General features: G+C 41.9%; 1 protein-coding gene across 2 annotated transcripts; it reads right to left on the bottom strand.

Moving 5' to 3' along the window:
* Nucleotides 1-207: 207 nt before the first annotated feature.
* Nucleotides 208-1,410, bottom strand: LOC110543919 (Y-box-binding protein 1-like). 2 transcript variants are annotated; one of them, XM_021630099.1, is made up of 2 exons: nucleotides 1,339-1,410; nucleotides 208-1,086 (listed from the first exon to the last, which is right to left on the bottom strand). In XM_021630099.1, the coding sequence occupies exons 1-2, from the start codon at nucleotides 1,408-1,410 to the stop codon at nucleotides 208-210; spliced, it is 951 nt and encodes a 316-aa protein (XP_021485774.1). The 2 variants fall into 2 exon arrangements, with proteins under 2 accessions (XP_021485774.1, XP_021485773.1); XM_021630098.1 differs by having other exon boundaries at nucleotides 208-1,112; nucleotides 1,359-1,410.
* Between the last annotated feature and the right edge of the window lie 9,365 nt (nucleotides 1,411-10,775).

Raw genomic sequence — 10,775 nt, 5'->3', positions numbered from 1 at the left:
AGCTATGAAACAATAACCAGGCCTTTTTGCCTTTTCTCTTCTTTCTTAATGCAGAGGTAATGCAGATAGTGAATCTGGTCAACAGACCAAAAAGCAAGCATTTTTAGGTCTTCACCTCCAATCCTTGTTCATTCATTGCTGGAATTTCCTGTTTATTTGTTTACGTTGAATGGCCAAACCAGATATTAGAAACTGTAAAGCCAGCATTTATTCAGCCCCATCCTGGTCGGCCGCGGGAGCAGACGCATTCTCAGCTGGTGGATCTGCCGCTTTCGTCTTCTTGTCATCTTGTGCTCTTGGATTCTCCTGGCGTCTGCGCTGGTAAGAATAATTGACGTGCTGATACCGACAGCGAGGTGGCTGATGACCTTGGGTCTCATCTTGATGTTCTGAGCCCTCTATATTGCCATCCTCTCTGGGCTGTCTTTGTTGAGGAGGGCCCCTGCGGAGTCGTGGTCTGTACACAGGATAGGTATTTTGTCTTACTTGTCTACTTTGTTCTCCTGCAGCCTGGCTGTAAGCGCCCTCCATCACTTCCCCCTGCACAGAGTAGTTGGAAAATTGTGCCCGACGCCCATAGGTTCTCCGTAAGTAAAAAGGTGGGAACCTTCGCCTGCCGTAGGGCCGGCGCTGTTGGGCCTGGCCTTCAGGAGCTTTTTCCGGTCTTTCATTCTTTTCCCCACTGTCCCTGTAGTTTTGTTGGTGACTGGGTGGAGGGCCCCTGCGATATCTGTAGCGATTGCGGTCCACCGCATACTTACTGCCCTGAACCGGAGCTCCGCCGGGGCCGGTAACATTTGCCGCCTCCGTACCCTTTTCTCCCTCCACGATGTCAAACTCCACAGTTTCTCCATCCCCTACGCTGCGGAGGTATTTCCTGGGGTTGTTCTTCGTGATGGCAGTCTGATGAACAAACACATCTTCCCTGTTGTCATTTCGATTGATGAACCCGTAGCCGTTCCGCACGTTGAACCACTTTACTGTCCCCAAAATCTTCGTTGCTATGATCTTCTTGTGGTTCGTGGGGACTATGGATGTGAGGCTGCCCAAGCTACCACTACCAGCGCCACTGTCCCTGGAGCCTGGCTTGGTGTTGGTGGTGCCGAGGGCAGCAGAAGGGGCAGCAGCAGCAGGGGCAGCAGCAGCAGGGGCAGCAGCAACGGGGGCAGCAGCAACGGGGGCAGCAACAGGGGCAGCAACAGAGGCAGCAACAGAGGCAGCAGCTGCGGCAGCAGCAGGGGCAGCAGCAACAGAGGCAGCAGCAACGGGGGCAGCAACAGAGGCAGCAGCAACGGGGGCAGCAACAGAGGCAGCAGCAACGGGGGCAGCAACAGGGGCAGCAACAGAGGCAGCAACAGGGGCAGCAGCTGGGGCAGCAGGTGGCTTCTGGGTCTTATCTTCGCTGTTCATGGTCGCGGTGGTGGTGATGGGGCAGGCAGCGACGGCTGAGGCTCCTCCCGCAGTGTGATGGTGACTAGGCCGGCTGCGGCGGTGGGGCTCTCAGAGCTCTCTGGGGTCTGCTCTCGGCTCCCGCTACTGACTGAACTCTCCTTTATTCCCTCCTGCTCATAAACGCCTTCCCATTGTGACGTATTGCTCTGTAAAATGACCTCAAGAAGAGTTCATTTCCGGGTCAGGATGGTGACATAGGCCTTTAATGTAAGCACTTAGGAGGCAGAGGCAAGTGGATCTCCACGAGTTCGAGGCCAGCCTGGTTTATGAGGTGCGTCCTAGCCTAGGCATGGGTATATGAGACCCTGTTTTTATATATATATATTTTTTTTTTTGTAGGTAAGTAACACTTGCCTCATGTACACACTGTTAATTAGATATTCCAGCAGTATGTTCAGCTCTTTACTCTGCCCTTAGACTCTTTGAACTACCAGTGGGTACTTTAGAAGCTGTCTCCAAAGGATAGAAGGATAGACACCGAAAGCTGTAGAAGAGAAGAACCTAGACTCGAGCTTATCACAGTGTCCTCTGAAAGACTCCACCCAGCAGGGGATTGATGCAGATGCTGAGACTCACAACCAAGTTTTGGACAGAGTGCAGGGTCTTATGGAAGAAGGGGGTGTGTAAAAGGACCTGGAGGAGACAGGAGGACTTCCCTATCAGTGGACTCGGGAAGAGAGGTAGGGGCGGAGAGGGACAGAGGGTGGGGCTTGGAGGAGATGAGGGAGGGTGCTATAACTGGGATACCAAGTGAATAAATTGTAAATAATAATAATAATAGTAATAATAAACTTCAAAACAAAATAATTACTAGTTAGTTGTTCTGTGACCATACAGAATTTATGTGTAGCTACTGTCAGCCTTCACTGTAACTGAGACATTGTTTCAATGAACAGGCAATTCAGAATACAACTCTAAGACCTTTCTCCCTTTTCACAGTTATTCCTTCATTGTGTCTGCCCTTTAATCTCATTTTCCTGATTCAAAGCTTTGTGATAATAATTAATAAAAAGGACTTAGATAAACTGCCCACCATGATTAATATGCCCAATCTGCCTATAAAAAAGAACAACTAACTGTGGATTTCACTCTGTTGTTAATATTAGTGGTCAAGCTGACAGGATTTATCACGACCTAAGAAAAAAAGCCTCATGGTGTACCTGTAAAGAATTGTCTGTTTAGTTCAGCCTCTGGACAGGCTTGCGAGGAATTTTCTAAATTAGCCTCTCCATGTTCTGGTGAAAGATTGTCTACCTTAGGTAGTGGTCAGGAGACTCGATTTAACTGTGGGTAGCACCATTCCACGGGCTCAGGTCCTGGACTAAATGTAAAAAGAGGGACAGTCAATTAAGCACCAGCATGCATCACTCTCTTGACCTCAAGCACCTGCCTACATGGCTTTCCTGCCATGATATACTGTACCCCTACAGAGTGAATAAACACGGTCTCTTTAAAAAAAAAAAAAGCTGTCTCCAAGACAGGATGTGATGATAGGCCATGACATTTAGTGGGCGACTATTTGAGTAGAAAAGAGTTATTAACCTCAGGTACTTATTAATTGTAAGGAAAGACGGCAACCAAGCCAGCAGACACATCTTAGCAAATGACCTTCATTAATCAGGCATGCCAGCATCATGTTTCTCTAATATGAAGTCCTGAAAAGGCACTTGCCTGATATTCTTTCATGAAATGCATAATCTTAGTCTAATTATGAAAATCACATCTGATGAACCTAGATTACAAAGTATCTGGGGAGATAACTAAACAATGTTTTTCAACAATGTCAGTGTCAGAGTAGACAAGGAGATTGCAGCTACCTCAGTTGACCACGGAACAAAAAGGGTTAGAGGAACTAATTGGGGTAATGCAAATAAGGCATGCTAGCACTATATTGATGGCAACTTTCAGTTTCTGAAGATTGTGCTGCAGATACATAAACTGTTAAAGTCGGCAAGAGCTGAGTAAGAGGTATACTTCCATTCTTAGAGCTCTTAACAGGTGCTCTGTAGGTCTAAATAGATTTCAGAATAAAAAGTTAGAAAAGGAAGTTTGTTAGAAACATGGGAATACCAAAAAATAAAAAAATAAAAAATCCAGCCAGTTTACTCTTGCCCTACCACATGCCTCAGTCCCTGTGTGAACCAAATGGAGGTGCGTAATTATCTTTTTCCACATTTCGTGCTTAATTTCTGCAAGTCGTAGCTTGTGCGGAACATCGAGATCCTGAGAGGAGCCTAGGAAAATGATATTTCATGTTGCAAGACTCTAAGGGTAAAACTGAGAAGAGCCATTCCAATCTGATTTCACCAGCTTCATTACTTATGAGAAATGTGTCTGTAGAGGAAAAAAAGTGTAAAAAACTAGTTTAAAAAATAACATTACACCGAGTAAGATGTATTTATATATTTAGGAATATATGTATGTATCTTCTATCTATCTATCTATCTATCTATCTATCTATCTATCTATCTATCTATCTGTCTGTCTACATATCTATCTGTCTGTCTGACTGTCTGTCTGACTGACTGTTTGTCTGTCTGTCTGTCCATCTGTCTGTCCTGTCTGTCTGTCTGTCTGGGTAAACATATTTGTATGTAACAACAATTAATGAAAAAAGAAGCCATGCATTTGAAAGAGTAATGAGGGGGGAGGGTTTCAAGGGAAGAAAGAGAAAAGGGAAATGATATATCATGATCTCAAAAAATAAAAGAAAATAGTTTTTTAAAAGACAGAAACATGGGCGATAGCTTTAAGGCAGGAGGATTGATATTTATTTGATATTTTTCTTAAAAGCTGTGTGCTCCTTTTGAGTTGGAATCCAATTGTTTCAAGTCTTCATTAATCAGTGACACCATTCATCAAATAGACACTTTGCCATAATGAGCTCTCATAAATACAGTGTTTGTGATCTTTCTTAGAACATTACAATGCGGAATGGGGGTGGAAGGAGTGAAATCACGCAGTCCCTCAGCTTCTTATTCGCAAACAGGCGTCCATATGCCACACTGAATTAACGTTCTGTCATCTTTTCTGTTTCATGTCTCTCTCTCTCTCTCTCTCTCTCTCTCTCTCTCTCTCTCTCTCTCTCCCTCCCTCTCTCTCTCTCTCTCTCTCTCTCTCTCTCTCTTCAAATATAATGACTGAACCAAAGGCACCTGCTCTGCTCTGACTTCTTAATTGAAGCAGTTCAGGTCAAATCATGGTTGTTAACAAAAATAAACCAAATCATTTGTCACAGAGCTTAATTTCACCTGTGCTGCCTGGTGCCCTGCTGTTATTTGTACTTATTGTGGATGATAAAAAGCTGGTGCCAAAGCCTTTTCACAGGGAAAGAAATCCCAGCTGGGATCCAAATCAAAGCACCTGGGGGCCGTGGATCAGCTGGCATCAAACAGTGATTTTTTTTGCCAGCCTTAGTTACCCCTCAGGTTGATTGAAAATGAACAGATCTATTTCTAACCACTGTCTGGTTTCAAATGAGTGAGCGTTTGGGTGTGATTCCTGAGAAAATATCAAGGCCTCGGAGAGCTGTTCTCATTATACCGCCTCTGAACAGACTTCCCCAGGCTTTCTAAAACTGCAATGGACACACTTGTTACCTTCCATGTGTTAAGATCGAGACTATCCATGTACACACTGGAAAGTAGAGACTCACTACTGGGTTCCCAGAAGAGAAAGTTTCTCCTTGTACACGGTATTTGTGCATTTAGAGTAATGGTGGTTGTTTGGAATTCATGGATTTAACACTTTCTCCAACTTTCAGTTTGCTAACGGTCTGCTGACTAGACAAAGAGTGCTAGTTTTGAGATAAACAGGTATGGTAGGTAGATCTGGCCATAAAGAAGGTTTGGGAATAATATTGTTAAAGTGCTCATTATTAATCAGTATTTTAGCTAGTCAGGCAACTCCCCACTACCACCTAAGTCTTTGCTGGGCTACTGTATATTATGTGCTAGCAAGAGAGTGCTCTTGCATTTCTGGGTTCCATACATAGCCATGACTCAATCCAGGCTGGGGTCTGTGAGTAGGATGTGTGTTCTATGTTTCTGTGTATGGGCTAGAACATTATTTGGAATGAGAGAAGATAGAACCTTTTGGGAGAGATGGAGGAGTGCCAGGAATTCCTCTGAAATGACTCAGTTGTATCCACTGAAACCACTGACATTGAGGGTTCATAGACTTCTTTAAGTCAGAGGTTTCAAAGACTGGCTGAGCATTTGAGGTCACTTGAAGAAGCTTAGATTACAGAAGGAGAAGGGACAACAAACATCTCCAAAGTGTCTGAGACCAAGATTCAGGTTTAGGAAAAACTGTTTTTGTTTCTTGTTTCTTTGTTTTGAAAAGGAATCTCAAAAGAAAACTCAGCCTTGCTGGACTGGAGTTCACTATGTAGACCAGGCTGGCCTCTAACTCACAGAGATAAACCTTCCCCTGCCTCCTGAGTGCTGGGACTAAAGGCAAGTAACACGACAACATGCTAAAATTATTTTTTTAAAGTTTGTGTGTGTGTGTGTGTGTGTGTGTGTGTGATATGCTGTGTCATGTATACAGAAGCCAGAGGAGTATATTGGGTATCCTGCTCTATTATTCTCGGCCTTATTCCTTTGAGACAGATTTCTTCCTGAATCCGGGGCTATGGTAGTAGTCAACAAGTTTAAGTAGTCCTCCTGCTTTTGCTTTCCCTGTTGGGGCTAGGGTTCTAGGCTTATGTGTGTCCACACTTGGCTTTTTGCAAAGGTGCTGGGGGTTTGAACTTGGGTCCTTATACTTGCTAATAAAGCAAGTGCTCTTACTTGTTGAATTATAAACCCAGCTCCTGAGAGCCACTGTTTTGATCACTATTAAGCTCTTACTTGTTGAATTATAAACCCAGCTCCTGAGAGCCACTGTTTTGATCACTATTAACTGATCATTATTTCTGACTTTATAGAATAACATAAATGAATAATATAAATAACAGCATGTATCAGTTACTACATTTACAGTCATCATCTTATTTAACCCTCACAATCAACCTGTGAGAAAGGTACTATTATTCTCTTTTTGAAGATGAGAAAATCTGAATCTCAATATCTATCTATAGATATAGATAGATATATAGATATAGATTAGATAGATATAGATAGAAGAGATGATATAGATATAGATATGATATAGATATAGATATGATATAGATATGATATAGATGATATAGATATAGATATAGATATGATAAATATAGATATAGATGATGGATATAGATATGATATAGATGATATAGATATAGATGATATAGATACAGATATAGATATAGATATGATATAGATAGATATAGATATAGATATGATATAGATGATATAGATAGATCTAGATCTAGATCTAGATCTAGATCTAGATATAGATATAGATATAGATAGATATATAGATATAGATATAGATATAATGTGTCCAAGATGTCACAGTTCATAAGTGGAGGAAGCAAGATCCATTACACCAATGCTCTGACATTTGAGCCTAGGATTTTCCTCTACTAGTTCATAATGCATTGGGAGATTGTGCCTTCTTTGAGATAATGTTGGTTTTAGAGCACAGAAAGTAGAGGAGGGAAGTAACTATGTCAAAAAAAGCATGAAACACAGCGTGTCTATGTGTACCTGAATGTGTTTTAACACAGGAGTGTTTGCAATATGGGGAACCGATGGAATAATTGCAACTGTAGATGACTAAGCTCAAGGAAAGATGATGTTGTGGGGGAGTGAAACGTGGATGGTATTGTTTCAGCCAAACCCCCCAGTGTGAATCCAAGCTTTGCTATTGGATAACTGTGTGACTTTAGGCATATAATTGAAAACCTCTGTGGACCTCAGTTTTCTTGTCTTTTGCTTTGTTTGGTTTTTTTGAGATAGGGTTTCTCTGTGTAGCCTTGGATTTCCTGGACTTGCTTTGTAGACCAGGCTGGCCTCGAACTCACTGAGATCATTCTGCTTCTGCATCCCCGAGTGCTGGGATTAGAGGCATGCACCATCACACTTGGCTAGTTTTTCTGTCTTAATGATTTGAACCAGTAATGATTCTATTGAAGGCTTATTACTCATAGAAAAGATTTGTAAATGGCTTTATACAGGGTAGGGCCTGCATTTTGACATGAAGATGAAGGGAAGCCTCCTCAAGGGATCGTAGTTCTTGCCCTAAACTGAATGTTGTAATTAGGAATAATCCAACAACAACAAAAACTAACCTCAAAGTAGCTACAAACTATCGAGAACAAAATTCCTCTTAGATAGTTGTCTATGACATACTGCTTCTTTTTTGTTTTGTTTTTCTTAATTTTTTTAACAGTTTTGCTTTTTAGCCCAGACTGACTGCAAACATACACCAGCCACTCTAGTAACAGGATTACAGGCATGTGCCACCAAACCTGACGTCACTGTATCTTCATATATGAAAACCAAGATGATTCAAAACACAGTTATCTCGCCTTTACAAAGAATTAAAGGAAACCGGGGTAGTTGATAAGGACTTAAAGAATGAGACAGTTGCTTTCAAAAACCAAGATAGTCGCAAAAGATGAAATGATTGTATTACCTTGAGTATCTTGTTCTCAAAAGATGGCTGTGTGTTTTAGATAAATTGATGCAAGTTCCAACCAGAGAAGAGATCTCGAGGAAGAAAAAATTCTTCCCTTTTGTACAGCTCACTATGGGTTTTCTAGTTCCGGGAATTGGTGATGGAGATGGATTCTTTCATATATAGTGGTGAAAATAGGTAGGAAGTCATTTAAAGTTGTTTTACAAAAGCAAGAAGAAGAGCACTATATAGTCAAAGTCTGACAAAGAGGGAACAGTAATCCTACAAATTGGAAAGATATAATGGTCCCAGAGAGAGTAATTAGAAAACATGGAAGAGAAACATCCTCTTGGGAACATTTTCTACATGTCAAGACCTGTGTGAAATAGTGTTCTTTTTATTATTATCATTTATAATAATTTATTCAACTTGTATCCCTGCTGTGGCCCCCACCCTCATCTCCTCCCAATCCCACCCTCCCTCCCTCTTCTCCCCCTATGTGCCTCCCTGAGTCCATTGATAGGGGAGGAGCTCCTCCCCTTCTATCTGACCTTAGCCTATCAGGTCTCATCAAGGCTGGCTGCATTGTCTTCCTCTGTGGCCTGGCAAGGCTGTACCCCTCCCCCCAAAAGGAGGTGATCAGAGAGGATGCCACTGAGTTCATGTCAGAGACAGTCCCTGCTACCCTTTCTAAGGAACCCACTTGGAAATTATGGGCTACATCTGAGCTGAGGTTTTAGGTCCTCTCTGTGCATTGTCCATGGTTGGGTATCAGTCTCATTAGGGCCCTCAAGGCTCAGTTTTTATGTTGGTCTCCTTTTGGAGGTCCTTTCACCTCCTGGTCTTTCAATCTCCCCCTTCTTTTGTAAGATTCCCTACTGTCTGCCCAATGTTTAGCTATGAGTCTCATTAGAGTCTTTCAGAGGCCATCTGTGGTAGGCTCCTGTCCTGTTCCCTGTCTTCTCTTGCTTCAGATGTCTATCTCACTTGTCCCTCTGAATGAGGATTGAGCATCTTCCCTAGCATCTTCCTTGTTGTTTAGCTTCTTTAGGAGTACAGATTTTAGTATGTTTATCTTATATTATATGGCTAATATCCACCTATGAGTGAGTATATACCTGTGTGTATTTCTGCTTCTGGGATACCACACTCAAGATGATCATATCTAGTTTTCACCATTTGCCTGCAAATTTCATGATTTTCTTGTTTTTAATAGCTGAGTAGTATTCCATTGTGTAAATGCACCACAATTTCGGTATTTCTGTATCCATTCCTCCATTGAGGGAATTCTAGGTTGTTTCTAGCTTCTGACTATTATGAATAGAGCTGCTATGAACATGGTTGAGCAAATGTCTTTGCTGTATAGTTGAGCATATTTTGGATATATGCCTAAGAGTAGTATAGCTGGATCTTGAGGAAGTATTATCCCTAATTTTCTGAGAAAGCACCAGATTGAATTCCAACGTAGTTGTACAAGTTTACATTCCCACCAGCAATGGAGGAGGGTTCCCCTTTTTCCACATCCTCTTCAGCATGTGTTGTCACTTGAGTTTTTGATCTTAGCCATTCGGATTGGTGTAAAGTGAAGTCTCAGGGTCCTTTAGATTTCCATTTCTCTGATACCTAAGGACTTGAACATAAAAGTTTTTCCTCTGCCATTGGATATTCCTCTATTGCAAATTCTCTGTTTAGCTCTGTACCCCATTTTTTCCTGATTTATTATTATTATTTTTTAGAATTAAGTGTTGTATTTATTTATTTTGCATTTTTCTTTATTAATTACACTTTGTAATTAATTACCTTTGTATCCCCCCTATGGTTCCCTCCCTCCTCCCATCCCAATCCCTCCCTTCCTCCACCCTCTGCATGCATGCCCCTCCCCAAGTCCACTGATAGGGAGGTCTTCTTTTCCTTCCTTCTGATCCTAGTCAATTAGGTCTCATCAGGAGTGGCTGCATTGTCTTCTTCTGTGGCCTGGTAATGCTGCTTCTCCTTCAGGGGGAGGTAATTAAAGAGCAGGCCAATCAGTTCATGTCAGAGACAGTCCCTGTTCCTATTACAATGGAACCCACTTGGATACTGAACTTTCATGGGCTACATCTGTGCAGGGGTCTTAGGTTATCTCCATGCATAGTCCTTGGTTGGAATATCAGTCTCAGGAAAAACCCCTGTGCTCAGATTTTTTGGTTTTGTTGCTCTCCTTGTGGAGTTCCTGTCCTCTGTACCCCATGTTTAACTGGTTTACTCAGTTTGTTGCTGTTTAACTTCTTGAGCTCTTTATATATTCTGGATATTAGCCCTCTGTCTGATATAGAATTGGTAAAGATCCTTTCCTAATCTGTAGGCTGTCCTTTTGTCCTGATTACAGTGTCCTTTGCTTTACAGAAGCTTTTCAGTTTTATGAGGTCCCACTTATTGATTGTTGATCTTCGAGCCTGTGCTGTTGGTGTTCTGTTCAGGAATAGTCTCCTGTACCAATGAGTTCTAGGCTGTTCCCCACTTTTTCTTCTAACAGGTTTACTCTGTCTGGTTTTATGTTGAGGTCTTTGATACACTTGGACTTTAGTTTTGTGTATGGTGATAAATATGGATCTATTTGCATTTTTCTACATGTAGACATCCAGTAAGACCAGCACCATTTTTTGAAGATGCTATCTTTTTTCCATTGTATTGTTTTAGCCTCATTGTCAAAAATCAATTATCCACATTTATGTGGGTTTATTTCTGGGTCTTTGATTTGATTCCATTGATCCACCAGTCTGTTTCTATGCCAGGAC

The sequence above is a fragment of the Meriones unguiculatus genome, chromosome X (assembly GCF_030254825.1).
Source record: "Meriones unguiculatus strain TT.TT164.6M chromosome X, Bangor_MerUng_6.1, whole genome shotgun sequence".
NCBI classification, from domain to species: Eukaryota; Metazoa; Chordata; class Mammalia; order Rodentia; family Muridae; genus Meriones; species Meriones unguiculatus.
Note: the sequence above shows the minus strand (reverse complement) of the source record. Positions and strands in the feature narration are given on the sequence as shown.

Coding starts and splice junctions, on each gene's coding strand:
- LOC110543919 (XM_021630098.1), bottom strand. CDS start 1,410: ATGAACAGCGAAGATAAGACCCAGAAGCCACCTGCTGCCCCAGCTGCT. Junction 1,113..1,358: donor TGCTGCCCCAGCTGCTGCCC/CTGTTGCTGCCT, acceptor CTGCCCCTTCTG/CTGCCCTCGGCACCACCAAC.